This window comes from Physella acuta, unplaced genomic scaffold (assembly GCF_028476545.2).
Source record: "Physella acuta isolate Inbredline_101_S28 unplaced genomic scaffold, ASM2847654v3 ptg000970l, whole genome shotgun sequence".
In the NCBI taxonomy this organism is placed as follows: Eukaryota; Metazoa; Mollusca; class Gastropoda; family Physidae; genus Physella; species Physella acuta.
The window spans coordinates 18442-34783 of record NW_026732487.1 but is presented as its reverse complement, the minus strand read 5'-3'; the positions used below and the strand labels follow the sequence as shown (position 1 = coordinate 34783).

Here is a 16342-nt window from a genome sequence, read left to right as displayed (position 1 = left end):
AGTTTTTTTAAAAACACGATTTCTTCGTCTGATATTCTGCTAGGCCTAGTCTAGTTCCTTGGCTATCACTAAGACTGTCTTCTAACTTGACTGCTAGCAATATATATTTACCTTTTATTATCTAAGCTAATATTAGAGTATTTGATCTGATTACTTATGTACACTCTTACAAGTTTTATTTTTTATCTCTAAATGGACTGTTACTGTTATTATGCACAGCAAAGTCGTCTGATTTAAAAGTTAGTACTAAAAAAAAAAGGTAGCCCTAACTAAAATCTATCGTTTTGGGTACGTAAAATCGCTCGCGGCTTTTAATGTACGAAAACATTACCTCATTGTCAAGGCTTTAATAGATGTATATTGTCATATGTTTGTGTCAAATATTATAGATAAATGAATAATAAACCTAAATCAATGGCTAACTATATCGATATACTCAGATAAAGGCCAGAAATTAACTTTAAACAACAGTGTCTGAGAGCAAGATTTGCTATATATATATAAACAGCAGCCATTTGTAAAATAGAGTGGCTCCCCCTGAATCTTGCGCTATAAGCTTATAAAAATAAATCTTAAACAAGAAGGCTGCTATAGTAAATGAGCATGGTTGCATCTGTTGGAAACATCGCTAGTCTTCATTTATAACGGAAAAGTTTTAAATCAATTGTTTAAAAACAGGTACATAAATGAAACAAGGAAACATTTTTGTATTTTAAAAAACATGAATCCTCCTCAAAATGTGAAATAATTATTAAAATTTAAGGAGTCACCTGTTTTTCACATTACAAGTCGCGGGCGATTTTACGTACCCAAAACGATAGATTACCAAAAAAAGTACGGTTAGTAGATCTAGTAGAATTCTAAGTACTATCTAGTTACTAGATCTATAGATCTAGGCCTACTATTTAACTAATGCACTTAAATTAGTAATACTAATGACTAATTTAATTAGTATCTAGATCTACTAATAGGACCATGACTTGAGTGTTTATTAATAATAAGTAATTAAGTAGCATAATACTCGGCATTGCACGGATCTAGATCTAGGAAATATATTTAATTACTTTTCAAATTTAATGTCTATAGGCCTAACTGTATAACTATAACTATAGGCCTAATAGTCTACTATATTATATGCAAATATGGACGCATAACCTTTATCCTAACTCTAAACTCATAACCAATCACAACACAAATGCAAACATAATGCACACAGAAAAGCAAACATCAAAACAAACTTTTTTTTAAAAGTTGTTTTTTGTAATGTAAGTCATAGATCTATACTCTATAGTATAGAATCTATACCTATGTAATTGGTACCAAGGGACATAATTTGTATACTTTTTTCAAACAATATTTTGGAATTTTTGTGGGGGGTTATACATTTAGTTAGTTTAAGTTTGTTCATTGCACATGATGTTGCTTTTTTTGACGATTTTTACCTCCCTCCCCCCCCCTCCCCTCTGTCACACGTCACAAAAAGCCAGACCCCCCCCCCCCCTAAAATGGCATCACATCTCAACCTACAACCCCCCTCAAAATTGCAGTTGAATTTTTTTAAAACATCAATATTTTTCATAAATCTTGTCTAAACTATTACAATTTATTAAAACAGTTATCTAAAAAGCGAAATAACGTCTAAAATTTGTTTTCTAACAATGCTTTTTTATAATGCAAAAGTGTCACGTCGCAACATCTTAACCCTCCCCCTCATCACACATCATCACAAAATTACGGACCCTCCCCCCTACGAGTGTGACGTCATTTATGGATGACCCCTATGATGTAAAATGAAAATTTAGTTTGAAAATCATCAACATTAAGTTTTTTAACCATCAGTTTAGATTTTAGAACAAAAATTTTAAAATATTATATAATGGCGATGAAATCGAGTTTTTTACTATATGCATTTAATCCACGCATCCGTCCGCCTGCCACAGAGACACAGAGTCAATTTCATCTTTATATATTAGATTAGATTACTTCTAACTAAAAACTAGATCTTGAACGCTGAATAGATCTCAGTAGCTATAACTAGATCTAGTGCTAGTGACTAGATTAATACCATTAGTAGACTAGGAGTTTGGAAATGAAAAAATGATGATAATCTATTGTTTTAGGACCCTAAAATCTGCCAAAGCTATGAATCTATTAATAATATAAATGTGTAAGAAAGGTGACAAAATAAATAAAGTATATTGTGATATATTTGTGTCAAATTAATTTTAATAAATTAATTAGGCCCCTTATAGATAATTGAATAATAAACCTAAAGTGCTTAATTTGAAATCTGCCAATTATAGAGGAAATTCACAACATGCTTAGATCCTCTCACATCTATAGTTAGCTTTTATTTAAAGACATACATATTTTTAGAATTTTTTAACAGAAGTGTTATTTATCAAAACCTGTCTCAATTGTGTGTTTTTTTTTAAATTAGGCTTAAAGTTAGGGCTGGGATAGTCTAAGAAAATAATATTAATGGGTTTTTTTTTTTCAGAATTTTAGCTGAATTAATTAAATTAGTACCTTTTGACAATTTGATCTACATTTTATATAGAAGTGTTTTTGTTTTTCCTCAGACAATTTCGTCATACTGTAGAGGAAATACAAATTCGCTTATATCCTTCTATATCCTGTCAAGGAAATAAACACTGTCTTTATTTCCTCTCAACCGGAAGAAGATAAAATATACCATAAATCAGATGTCAGTGGATCTTAGCACGTTGCATATATCCTCTATCGTTTTCTAATAAGCACTACCTAATAAACTAAATGCAATATCTACAAATTGTATCAATTTTGTAAGACATCCTACTATGGATGTCTTCATGCATGTACTTTTTTCTCAAAATTCACTAGTTTGGTTTTGAAAAGAAATTGCATATACTTCTCTGTAAATGAATTGTTTCAATAGAAATATCTGTAATAACTGGGAGATCATGGATTTGAGAAGGCCATTCAATTTTTAAATGCCCCAAGTAGTTTTGGTCAAGAATGCTAATGGAAAAACCCATAATTTTTAATTAAGCAAAAAAGTTGCAAATATTTCTGACAGACTGGAAAAGCATCAATTTCTTCATAGTCTTGCACTAAATTTCAGTTACCATAATTATTATATTTGTAGAAGTCAAACAGACTTGGAGTTATGTCATTTATCCTATTGTTGTTGTGTTTGCATTAGTGTTATGTTTAGGTTCTTTTTTTTTTGGTTTTGGTTGGTTGTGGTTAGGGTGGGCAATGCGGGTATAAGCTGATTACTAAATACACAAGTCATGGTCCTTTACAGATAGGTTTTTCACAGAGGCCAGTTCAGGGCCTGGCCGGGACTACTAGTATATATATATATATATATATATATATATATATATATATATATATATATATATATATGTATATATATATATATACACATATATATATATACATATATTTATATATATATATTTATATATATATATATATATATATATATATATATATATATATATATATATATATATATATATATATATATATATATATATATATAAAACCAGCAGTTGTCTGTAAAATAGTTTCCCCTGAAATTCTAACTAAAATTTATTTAAAAAAATAACTTCAAAAAGATGGCTGCTAAGTTAACAAGCTTGGTCACATCTGATGAAAACATCACTAATCTTTTTATTTATTACTGAAAAGTTTTAATAAAACTGTGTTAAAAATAAGTATGTGAAACATTCTGTAACTAATACTATTAAAACATAAATCCCCTTAAAATAACTGCTAATATTTAATTAATCGCCTTTTATTCACATTACTAAATTTGGCAAAATTTGCCGTCTAAAATTGATAGATTACCAGTACTTTTGAGTAGAACTAAGATTAGGATTCTACTCTACTAGTGAGTACTGGATTTGATAACCTATCGACTCATTCCAGTGTTGGGGTGGAGTATCACTTGTGCGTCCTCAATATATAAACATATAGCTCAAAATTAGGTTTTTAAGATTTTTATCGACTATTTTGTCTCCCCAATATATATTATATAGGCCTATAGTTAAATATAGTTGGTGGTCCATTATACAGCATAATGATTTAGTTACTTTTGCACTGACCTACGTAATAATAAGGTATAAAGATCAGAACCGTAAAGCATTGTTTTATTATCATTACACCTTGATATTTGAATATTGTTTGTACTCAGTTAGTATAAATACAAGTATTGCAGCATAGTTTTAAACAACTATGTTTGTCAAAGAAACTCAAAGAGTAAAGAGTGTTTTCTAAATTAAGCAGGGAGACATCACTACCCTATGCCATCTAATATGTGCATTGCTATGAAGACCTATTATCAATAACTTCAAATTATTAAGAAATTTATCATGATTCATCCAACAGATGAAATTTAATTCTCTTTGTCTTTTTACTTTCTAGACTTTTTGTGTAATTACAACATTAATGGCTAGTGCCAATTGTCCTGCTGGTGATCCAGCTGCTAGTCCAAAGCATTCTAATGGTCATGCTAGTCCATTAGATTTGATCAGAAGATTTCACAAGCTGCAAACTAAGAGAGTTGAAGGATATAGTCAGTTTGAAGAGTAGGTATTGCATACATGTGTTGGAATTTCTTTATTCAATGAAGTAAAATTTCTCTTTTTTTTTTAGAATTTAGCCTACATTGATAACTTTATTATATTACTAAGAAATTAAAAACATATTTTGTTAACACTAACACACATTGCTTTATGTTTGTTAATGCCAAGAAATTAGAAATAGATTAACTTAATATTTGTACTATTACCACATTAGTTTTTAAATGGTAAATGTTATGTCAATTAGTTGCTGTTGATTTATTTATTTTTAATTGTATTTTAACTATAGAGCATTCAATACTTTCCTCGGAGGAGCTCCAGTATATGATTTCAATGCATACAAACAACGTGTTGCAGAAATAACTGTTGCTTTTCGTCAGATATCAGAAGAAATAATTCATATTAAAAACTCATTGAAAGATACCCATAATAAAGGAGAGATATCAGCTATAATTGAAAAGATTCAGGATCTTGAAGAAGTGAAGCTAAAATCAGTAAGTTATATTTTTGATGTTGGGAAAAAAATATTTACTGTATATACCCATGTTGGATGGTTAAGTTAAAAATGAATATTACATTGTTAGTTGAGCAACATCACAAATTCATACTTAATAAAGTCAGAATCATCTCCACTAAACTTTTTTTTTAATGAGAAAACACACTGAGGTGCAAATTTCTTGGACTATTCATTATGAAAAAATGATTAAAATTATCAAATTTGAAAGGTTTTTTAGAAATCAGAAAAAGAGTGAAATATTCCTAAGTAAAGCACTAATTTTCTGTTCTCTTCTACAGATTTTAAATAGAACAAAATTGTAAAATAAAATAATTTTGCGCCAAAAGTGATAAAAATAATAAATTCGTACGATTTTTGAGAAATCTGAAATAGCATAAAGCACTACTTCCAGTTTTCAGAAGTCATTCAAAAATTAATAGAAACGTGTGCATACAAACAAATAAGTACCACTTACGGTTACTGGAAATGGCTCAGAACTTGATAGAAAACTACAAATTTGATGTAATTTTGTTAACATAATTGAAACGGTACTTAAATTAATGTGATTACATACACACAACAAACACAGATGGACATGGTTGCTCCAGAGGTTGTAAAACATAAAAATATGTCAACATCTCAATTAAGATTTTTTTGCATGATTTCAGTTTTTCTTTTATATATTATATTTGGCATACCATAAAATAGGGAGGTGTAAAAAGTCAAAAACTGTCAAAATCTCATTAATTTTTTTAGCATGATTACAATACCTCCTATATATTCTGTATATAAGAAAGTAAAAAGTGTGATAAAAAAATTTTGTACTGTTTATTGCAGACAGCTGATTTACAGATAGCCCGTAAAAATGCATCGGATGAGCCTGAAAGTGATGCTATTCAACAAGAAATTTCACATCTGCATCAAAAGTAAGTGTGGGATGTTGTGGCAGATTACTTGACTGCTAACATGACTGTCTCGAGTTCAGATATCAGTCACGTATAACCTAGCAGCTGACGACAGTTCAAATGTGGCAGTGCAAAAGCATGACATAGTGATAAAGTGTGCCAGAGTTAGATCTGTATCATGATATTTCTAAATCATGGAACTATTGCCATTTGTCACTCTTACGTAAAGAATCGTGTCAACCCCCACAATGTGTATCTTTGAGGGGTGAGCTTGCATGAATTGTGTATAAGGATGCTGTGACAAATATATTTCATATATTTCTTAATCATGGCCCAGTAGTAGGCTTGTGACTATCACACAATGAATAATATTACACTGGCTAAGTTTTTGTGTGAAAATTTTAACAGTTCTGTTCTTTAAGCACAATTTTGTGGATGCACTATTCATTTTGTACAACGGTAATATAATATACCCCAGAAAAATATATACCTATGCTTTGAATTTTTTTTTTTTTTTCCCTTTTAAAAAGGGTTATGTGAAAGTGCTTGTGGGGTTCAGTACGTCCTAAATTGTTACAAACCACTGGCTTAAACAATTGATTGAATTATTTTTGTTAGGTATAAGTTAGCAATTTGGTTATCTATTATTATTATAATTAGTGTTTTTAATTACTGTTGTATACTAGTAGCCCCATTTATTTATGTTGCATGGTATATTATTGCTAGACAGGCAGTTGAAGAGCCTAAGAAGCTGTTTGATAAATAGTTGCTTTCTTTAGTATTCAGTTGATTCTATAATTTATAATTATTTTGTTTTGCCATTGACAATTCATTATCATATGACCATTTAGAACTAGACATTTTTCTTCTATTGGCAATTTTCAAACAAATTGCATCAAAATCACTCTTTTTGTAATGTTACTAATATTAGCATATTTCATAGCAATGCCTTGTACTTGTAGTGTAGTTATTCCCACGTTTTCTTTAACTTGCTTTCTCTGTGTCTGAGTTTCTGTGTTTGTCTTTCCAATCAAATCTTGCGATCGAAATTTCTGGCACTTCCCAGTTAGCTAGCGCGCTGAAATTTTCAGGGAAGCTTTCTTTTGGATGACCATTGAATATTCAATTGTTATTATTACTAAATTGATCAATGGAAACATTTTATTGAGCATTTTAGACCGCTATATAATCTATATATATAATTCTCCTCTGCGAGCCATTAGAAAAAAAACGAGCGACGCGTACCTCGCGCGCAGTGAAGCGAACGATCCCACATCGCCACAGGCTTAGGGGCAGATAATTTAGTTTGAACCGAGTTTAAACTTACAGGAGGTAGGCCAGTTAGGGGGAGACGATATGGTCGAGTGGTTGGGCACACGATTGCTATCCCACTCGACACGGGTTCAAATCTATGTGTTAACACAACGTGTTTTTTCTTAGGGGCAGATAATTTAGTTTGAACCGAGTTTAAACTTACAGGAGGTAGGCCAGTTAGGGGGAGACGATATGGTCGAGTGGTTGGGCACACGATTGCTATCCCACTCGACACGGGTTCAAATCTATGTGTTAACACAACGTGTTTTTTCTTAGGGGCAGATAATTTAGTTTGAACCGAGTTTAAACTTACAGGAGGTAGGCCAGTTAGGGGGAGACGATATGGTCGAGTGGTTGGGCACACGATTGCTATCCCACTCGACACGGGTTCAAATCTATGTGTTAACACAACGTGTTTTTTACGAGTTGTCTTTTTACGAGTTGTCTTCGTTTACCCAAAAAAAGTGAAAAGATAAAATCGATAGCAAGATTTTAATGCAAACAAACAGACTAAAAAGTAGAAAATAATAATCATTAAAAAAGTTTTTAAAAAAACCACGTTTTCTGATTGAACAAAAAAGTAGAAAATAAACGCTATACATCACAATAATGCAAGCGATCACTCTACTATAAGCGATCAAAAACGTGGGGCGCCGTCATTTTCTTAGTTTCTAATACTGTTGACTCTCTACAAGCTCCCTAATAAAAGTCAATAGTATTATCTAATCAATAGTAATATAACTTTTACTTCGGCGCCCCACGTTTTTCATCGCTTATAGTAGAGTGATCGCTTGCATTATTGTGATGTATAGCGTTTATTTTCTACTTTTTAGTTCAATCAGAAAACGTGGGTTTTTTTTAAAACTTTTTTAATGATTATTATTTAATATCTCAAAGCATGTTTAAATAGAACATTCCAAATTTATTTTTAGTTAGCTACAATAAGTGAATTATAATTTTTGTAGTACATTCTTTTATATAATTAAAAAAGCATTTTTCTTACCAAGGTCACCTACTAAATAGTCAAGTAATTGTTCACTAGATTGTTTCAACCTCTGGTCTTATTTAGCTAATTTAGTCCTAATTTGGTTAGTACTAGGATCATAAATTATTCCTTACAGTTACAGCTCATGCAAAGAACTAATTTTTAAAATAAATTATCTTGACAGATTGGATGACCTTGCACAAGAAATAACGGATTCTCTTGAAGATTTGAAATTTGAGTCAGAAGACTTGTATGCCCAGGAAATTGAAGATGAGACATCAAGATGACATGGTTCCATACTAAAAAGTGACTGCAGATTGCACATACTCAGAAATTTTGCCTGTAAATATTCTGAAACCTCTAGCTAGCATATTGAGGCCAACTAAATAACTGGAAAAATGCTGGTCTGCATCAAAAGGTAGTTTGACTGTACAGTCACTTGGTTCCATTACCAGCTGTAATATTTCAATGGTCATTCTTCTAATACTGGTATTTTTTCCAATAAATCTTTGTATACCCTCAATGTTGAATTTGTTTTTAAATTTTCAAAAGCACATAGACCTACATAATTATGGCTACAAAGTTTTTATCATTCCCTACTGATGCCACTAGACAATATTGGGTGAGTCAAAATTTGGAAATCTCAGCAAAGGTACCTTATTACAAAATTACAGCTATAGTTCCAATACTAAAAAGAACTTATCAATATGTATAATTCTCTTTATGGCCAAGACAATGCAGCTATTCTCTGAACATTCTGCAACCACCCACACCAGTAGAGCCTGGTCTAATTTAGTTTTGAAACTAAGGAGAGGTAAGACTGTGCTTTATCTTTTCTTTGGCTATAAAACTCGTCACGGAGGGTTGTTTCTAATTCACAAATTGTGAATTACTTTTAAAAAAAGTAGGAAATAAAACAGCAGGTGATTAATATTTTTTATATAATTGCAAAGTTGAAGAAAAATTCATTAAGCACCCCAAAATAGTCATTCAGATCAGATAAATTAACAAACAAGGCAACTAATAAAATAAGACAATCTGAAATAAATGAAAACTTTGAAAATCGGGTGTCTTTTAATTAGATTACATTGACATTTAAAATAAGTGTAAAAAAAAAACCAGCTCAAAAACTCATCTAGTAAATGAAAAATGGAGATAGTTTATTACAAGACAAGCACTTGCTACAATTTGATATTTCTCTTGCATCACAATCAAACCAGCTGGACCAAGGTGCAGCAACGTAAAAAGTTAACTATGCACAAACGGGCACTTTTGAGTCTTTGTGGTGTGTATATTTTTAATGCAAAATAAAGCTGTACACATTGGATTTGTGCCAGCTTTGAGGTTAGCCCCTGGCACAAAACAATCATGGGTCCTTTACACATTCTCATCTTTGGACGCTTCATCAAAGTTCTCAACAAGCTCTGTTGGAAAGAAGAAATTAACATAGGCTAGTAAATAATTGTGAACACAAGCACAAAACATGCTTGTTTTTCTCACTCTACCTGGCTTTGTTTTTTAATGTAACTATAAAAAAAAGGTTATTGTTACTACATTGAAAGACAGATAGGCATTTTCAATAATGTATGTTTTAGGCTTGACATTTATATCATGCTATAGATATAAGTATAATTTTCCAATACAATTTGTTTTATTAATTTTGAAGTAGGTAGGTATATAATATGACAAACGATTTGAGGGAAAAGGGAAATTTTTTCAGTCTCAAATTGCAATGGTACTAATAGTTTAATTAACATTGCTTATGTTTCAAATAAAAGAAGTTGCTGTTACTCAAAAATAAAATTACTTTCTAAATGCTTTCAATGTTCTCCTATAAGCAACTTTTAAATATTTTTTAAAATATAAATGATGATTTTCAATAAAAATTGAGATGAAATTTTCAACCAACATCACATCACTGAATTTAAAATTGTCATGGCTGAAAATGTATTCTACTTGGATGAAGGGAAGTCAAAATATTTTATATGCTAACAGTAAAACTGTTATTTGATTTTTACCAACAATTACAATATTTTAGACAAGGTATTTTAAAAATGTAAAAAAAACTCAACCGAAGTGGAGATTAGTAGTTTTTATTCTTATTCACATTACCAAACTTATAATGCATCTGTTAAGTATAGCAAGTAGCACTAACCTGGGACATCATCATCATCATCAACATCTGCTGTTGTTTGCTTATTGCTGTCAGCAGCTGAGAAAACAAAACCAGGTATGAAATGAAAATGGCATATACAAAATTAAACAAAATGCACAAATATTACTTAAAATGAGAATAATATTACTTTGCTGCTTCAAGTGATGTTCACAGCATGTTCTAGGGCCATTAAATTTAGCCTTAAAATTCCAAAACATTGCACCAGGTCAATTAATGGAGTAGGGTAGGACCAGTGATATATTTTTGCATAAATTTACTAACCCATCAATTAGTTTGTAAGACTTAATTCTAGTTATTGATTCACTAGGGAGTTGATCAACAATTCCTTCTTACCACTAGCTACAGTTGATGCTAATTTTTTCAAGCTGTTTAAACTCTCTGCTCCAAGTTGATTCAAGATACCAGGAAGCATCTCTGCTATTTCTGAAATTGAATTGTTTTTTGTAAAGTGAACTGGACACAACAAAGTGCTACTTTGATAAATGTTAATTGAAATGCTAACATTTACAACTACAAAAAACAACTTACGTTTGTTCTCTGCATGACCAGTAATTGCAAAGGTGTTTGCAGCCAAAGAAGCTTGAACTTTAGGGTTATTAAAATGAATCACTTGTCCATCTTCCTTAATCATATTGACCTACATATGCAAAATAGAGATATTCACAACACTTAACAAGTCTAAGAGAATGTGTGAACTACCTAAGGCAGCTTGAGTCCAAAAAGACAACAGGCTAGCTTTAAGTGAAACTAGAAGAAAAAGACCAAAGTAACCGTGAACTGTATAGCCATAGGGATGGATATTGATGAAGTCTACTTTAATGCTTAAACTGAATTTGAGTGGTACAAAATTTACCTCCTCAATCCCTGGAATTATGTTTACAGACAACTTTTTCAGAGAGAACTGTATCTTCTTATCATCTGTAGTAGCAGTGCGATGAATAACCTTCTTCTTTCTTCTGGCTGAACCCTACAAAAAAAAAGTTACATTGTTATGTGCAAAAGAGTAGCCGACAACGATCACACTGCCTGGATAAAGCATTAACTCTTACCTTCCCACCAATACGAACAACATCAGCTTTGGCTTGCAGCGCCTTTAATTTCTCTGGATTCATTGTTAGTAGCTGAGAAGATAATTGAATAATTAATAACGTAGTACTTTATCATATAAATGAAGTCTCATTTAAAAATTGTTTGGTAATTAGATGAATAATACTGATAAGATAAACAATGACCAATTTGAAAAGTTAACAGGAATCCTGATTGTTTGCTAAAAATAAAAAACTACTTGGTATGTGACCCAAAAAATTTTTTTTTTTAGAATAAGACATTTTTTAACACCTGTACATTTGGAAACATTTTTACTAAACCAAGTATTTTCTAATATTGTAAATATTGCACAATTATTTTAACACATCTTACACAATATAAAAATAATAACAAAGGCCATTAAATTTACTTAAATTGGTTTAATGTAGCATTTATAGCAATACCCCCAAAATCAGCATTTGGGGCATATGAAACTGGGCCATGGGGCATTATATATCTCCTGGTTTAGACTAACTCTGTAATAAAAAACATTTTCTTGCCCCCAAAATATTTAATGATGTATACACACAACAGCATTCACTAGGCCACACTAGACCCAGTTCACAATTTATACAATTGTAGGTCTAAATAGGGTCTACCATCTTGTAGTTTACAGTAGACTTAGTAAACCTAGTGTGTTTCTATTCTGAGTTAACCCTTTACAAGCTTATGTGCCCGCAAAAGTTTGTGTGGTACAATCTGGTGCACCCGGGGTCGTCCTACAATGTATAGTATGTTCACTTATGCGTAGCAGTGATATGTCTCGATAACAGATTTTGAAGATGTTGGCGGAAGCCGGAAATAATTACTTTGGTTAACATTTTGCTAGTCCTATCACCAGCAGTCATTTTCTGTGATTTTTCTAAAATTAAAATTTTCTAGCGAAATTACGGGCAATATAATTAGCTAAATTCAATCTAAAATACATAAGCCGTTGAATCTGGCTTGTTATAATGTAACTATTGGAAAAGAAAGCAGCACCAGGGACTACATCGAATTTTTTTTAGTATTCAAAATTTCATAGAAATATTAGGAGTGTTTTGATGTTTTTTGGGACTAGTGTTATTTTTTTTATATAAATTGTTAGTAGGCCTAAAGAATTAAGCTATTTAGCCTCATGCATAAATAAACTTGGACCAGTATTGTGTAAATTACTTTTGATTTTATTAAGTGTAGGCCTATTTCTTTTTTAAATTATTTTCAAAAAGTACCATGGTTGAAAAATTAGTTGTCTTTTCGCCCAGACATAGGGGAAGTAAAATAGTTTTGATGTCCAGGCCGGTAAATGGTTAAGATTCTTGCATGTAAAGAGGAGTGGTACTAACTAATCTGCCTTTATGCTTTCACTAGATAAGCCATGTGTGCTATAAATTACACAACATGACATAAAGGTGAGAAATGTTGAGGGGAGAGCAGTGGTACTGATTTACCCTTGATCTCCCTGCTGGACCGGGGGGGGGGGGGGGCATAAATTATATAACAGATGCAATCTCTGGTTGGCTGAGATCTAAGAGCAGCAATCTATTTTACCTACAAACGGATTAAAAGTTTCATGGTGATTACATAATGGTTTTTAAGGAGGAGCGGAAGGTTGAGGGGACGGTAGTGGTAGGCCTAGTGATTCCTTAGATCTTTCTGGACCATGATTGTCCCAGACAAATGGCCATTTTGTTTTGGCAACCAACGCTAGAAGACTCGAACAAAGAATGGTATTGAAAAAGTCATGTGGTTTATTACTCACATAGTCTGGTTTGATATGGAAGTGTGTTATCTTAGAGTTATTTGATTTGAAAGACAAGAATACATAGAACTATTTTCACTTAGGCGGCGCTTGCGAGACAAAGAAATTAGGTCAAAAGTACACCTGACAATTCTTAAATAACAGACTGAAATAGAAACGGATAGGCCCTAGTTACGATTTCTAAAATTAACGATGGCCACATAATCATTAGTTTTATCCCTCTACCGATTAGTGAAAGCGAAACTGTTCGACATTTTAGTAACTGCAGGAGCCGTGAGATGCCACGAAAATGACAAACCCTGAAGCGTTAAATCAAACGGCCTACTCTTAGACCTTAGTGAAGTGCTCTACTTTACCCAACTTCTCAATTGCTTTAAATTGAAGGTAAAAATTCCATTCTGACAAAATCTGGTGGTCATTTGTTGTGTGTCCTGACCTCTGCCAAACCACGGATTCAACGAACCCAGGATAAGAAGAAACCCTGGTCTGTCTAATTTTTAAATCATGCTTTTTCTTGTATTTGTATTAATAAAAAAGTAGGCATTTCGACTTCCGCTGTTTCGATTCGGTACGATCACATCCTGACTTTTTCAGCGTACTTGTTGAAATTCGCCATTTTTTAACATGTTAATTCTCGCCATCGGAATCGAAGAATAAAATGTATTCGATGTGAATATTTGAGTTGAATTTCATCTTTTATACATACTAATAAATGAATTAGCCCCCGTTTTACATTGTCCGATACCGAAAGCGATCACCGATATTAGCAAATATTTGTCGAAATGCCGACGCTACCGAACTGGCGCATTGACAACTAAATTTCAGATATAAATAATCCTTTAAGTTGCATGAAAATAGGCTTAAATAGCATGCCAACCATTTGGATAAATAGAAATGTCGATTTGAAGGGTTTTTAAGCACGGGCCAATGAGGAGTCGCGCGATAAAACTCGTAGGGGTAGGAACGAGAAAGCGTGCGTAATTTCATCATGGCGGCCGGGTTACGAGATATTAATAGATATGCGCATACGATGTTTTTTAATAGCTGTTTGTTTTTAAATGGACTGTTACAATAAAATGGGCTTTAAAATAAATATACTGTAGATCTAAATTATTAGATTAAAAATGGAAAGAATGTAATTAGGCCTAATTGCTGCCTAAACAAATTATAAAATTTTAAATTAGCCAGATTTTTATTAACCTTCTTAATACCAGGTTAACTAGATCTAGCAAACTAGCATTAACGAATTGCAGATAAATAGATTATAAAGGCATTTTCAAGTAGAAAAAATCAATATTTATTGTAATCAGTTTTAAAAAAAATAGAATCTAGATCTAAATGGAAATGAAAACACTAAAACAATAATGGGTCTAGAGATGTGTAATAATATATATAGATCTATAAACTATTAGGCCTTAATGTAAATACTGACAGGCCTATCTGTAGTATCTAGATCTATAAAGTACTATAAAGGGCCTAAATTAAAAATAATAATGCCCAATTTTATAAGCTGCACTGCATTACAGTTTTAGTTATAGGCAACTATAATAGAAAGAAAACATGAACACTTTAATTAATGTCATTTAAGAATTTATCAAAGGATACGTCAACTTCACTAAACATTTTATAAATAAGAATACTGTGAAATGTCAATCTTTGAGTTTTAGCACACCTCAACACTTTTCATCAGAAACATTACAAGAACCAAAATTTTCTAAATTAATAATAACATTTTTACCATGTTATACACGGACACAAATCCAATATTTATGGCAAATCGTTAAGTATCTTGATCATATTGTGCTGTATTTGACTTGTAAGTTCTAACTCTATACATTACCTGTACAATATGTATACTAGCATTCTTATTACTAACACCAGAATCAATATGTAAAGTTTAATCTTTATTTTTATAGTAGCAACAAAGAAGTGCAACATATTAGCCTGTAGTTAATCATCAGAGTCTAATTGCGCTGTACCATATTCAAGTTCACTATTTATAGTTTTCCTCTAGCTATGTTTATTTTACTTGCATGATTGTATTTTTTACATGCTCTAGTCCTAATATATAAAGTTTCATGATGGTATATGGAATAGCAACCTAGCTGTGCAGTCTGGAAATCCTCTTATGGCAGTCACTATAGAACAGTGCCACACCCCTTAATTTAACTTCATTATTTCTAGTTACCTCTTTTCTAATTTTTATTTTATTTGTAGACTTCTATTGCCTATATCATTGAGTACAAATGTGCAAAGTTTTATCATTATATCTTTAATAGCAACATTGGTATGCAAGTTTAAAGCCAATCACACGTCTGGAATGCAGGTTACAAGGAAACATAACAAGTTAAACACATAACTTTGAAAATTCATATAAAAAAAACTATTAGGCCTAGAATGATAAATTTGATATTTTTATCAATGGGGTATATTATAGGATTAATCTGGGTCCATTTTATCATTCTATGATAATTAGGAAAAAATTCCCAATAGGCCTAATAAAAAAGGGACAATGAGAGTGCCAGACTACCAGGCGCAGCTAACAGAATTAGTGCTAGTATTAGAATATGAGATGTAGATCTAGAATCTATTTAGATCTAGACTCCAGAACTAGACCTAGATTTCTAGAATCCTGACTCAAGCTAGATCTAGACTCTAAATCTAGACTAGACCTAGAGTTAGAGTCTAGTGACTAGATTCTGGAAATAGATCAAGTCTTCAGCAGTCAAAAGTCATGATTTTTTTACTAGAGGAAAGGCTCTGGCTTTTTTAATTAACACGCTAGAATATACAGAACCGGTGCACAAAATAAAACAAATAACAATATTCCTTAACGAAGAAACAATACAATTAATAATCTCTACAGTATATTAAGCTGTTAAAAACAGAATTTACCTTAAAATATGTGGGAATATTTCCCACGAGGTATACAATATTATGATGGCCGCTGCGGAAAAGGCAGTGACGTCAAAAAAATTTGCGTACTTCTATTTTTGTTTTTGGTGGTAAAACTCTCGATCACAAACGTGATCGAAAGAAATTCTTAAACTTTGTGAGTAAATTCT

General features: G+C 31.7%; 2 protein-coding genes across 3 annotated transcripts; one reads left to right on the top strand and one right to left on the bottom strand.

Annotated features, from left to right (window-relative positions):
- Positions 1-20: 20 nt before the first annotated feature.
- LOC131954051 (required for excision 1-B domain-containing protein) lies at positions 21-8797 on the top strand. Of its 2 annotated transcripts, none has more exons than XM_059317540.1 (5): positions 21-259; positions 4417-4580; positions 4864-5068; positions 5908-5996; positions 8459-8797. In XM_059317540.1, exons 2-5 carry the CDS (start codon positions 4441-4443, stop codon positions 8559-8561), a joined length of 537 nt encoding a protein of 178 aa, XP_059173523.1. In that variant the 5' UTR covers positions 21-259; positions 4417-4440; the 3' UTR covers positions 8562-8797. The 2 variants fall into 2 exon arrangements, with proteins under 2 accessions (XP_059173523.1, XP_059173522.1); XM_059317539.1 differs by having other exon boundaries at positions 22-239.
- Positions 8798-9326: 529 nt separating this feature from the next.
- On the bottom strand, positions 9327-16315 carry LOC131954052 (transcription factor BTF3 homolog 4). The gene is made up of 7 exons (XM_059317541.1): positions 16173-16315; positions 11500-11571; positions 11304-11417; positions 10979-11087; positions 10784-10873; positions 10430-10486; positions 9327-9698 (listed from the first exon to the last, which is right to left on the bottom strand). The coding sequence occupies exons 2-7, from the start codon at positions 11560-11562 to the stop codon at positions 9652-9654; spliced, it is 480 nt and encodes a 159-aa protein (XP_059173524.1). The 5' UTR covers positions 11563-11571; positions 16173-16315; the 3' UTR covers positions 9327-9651.
- Between the last annotated feature and the right edge of the window lie 27 nt (positions 16316-16342).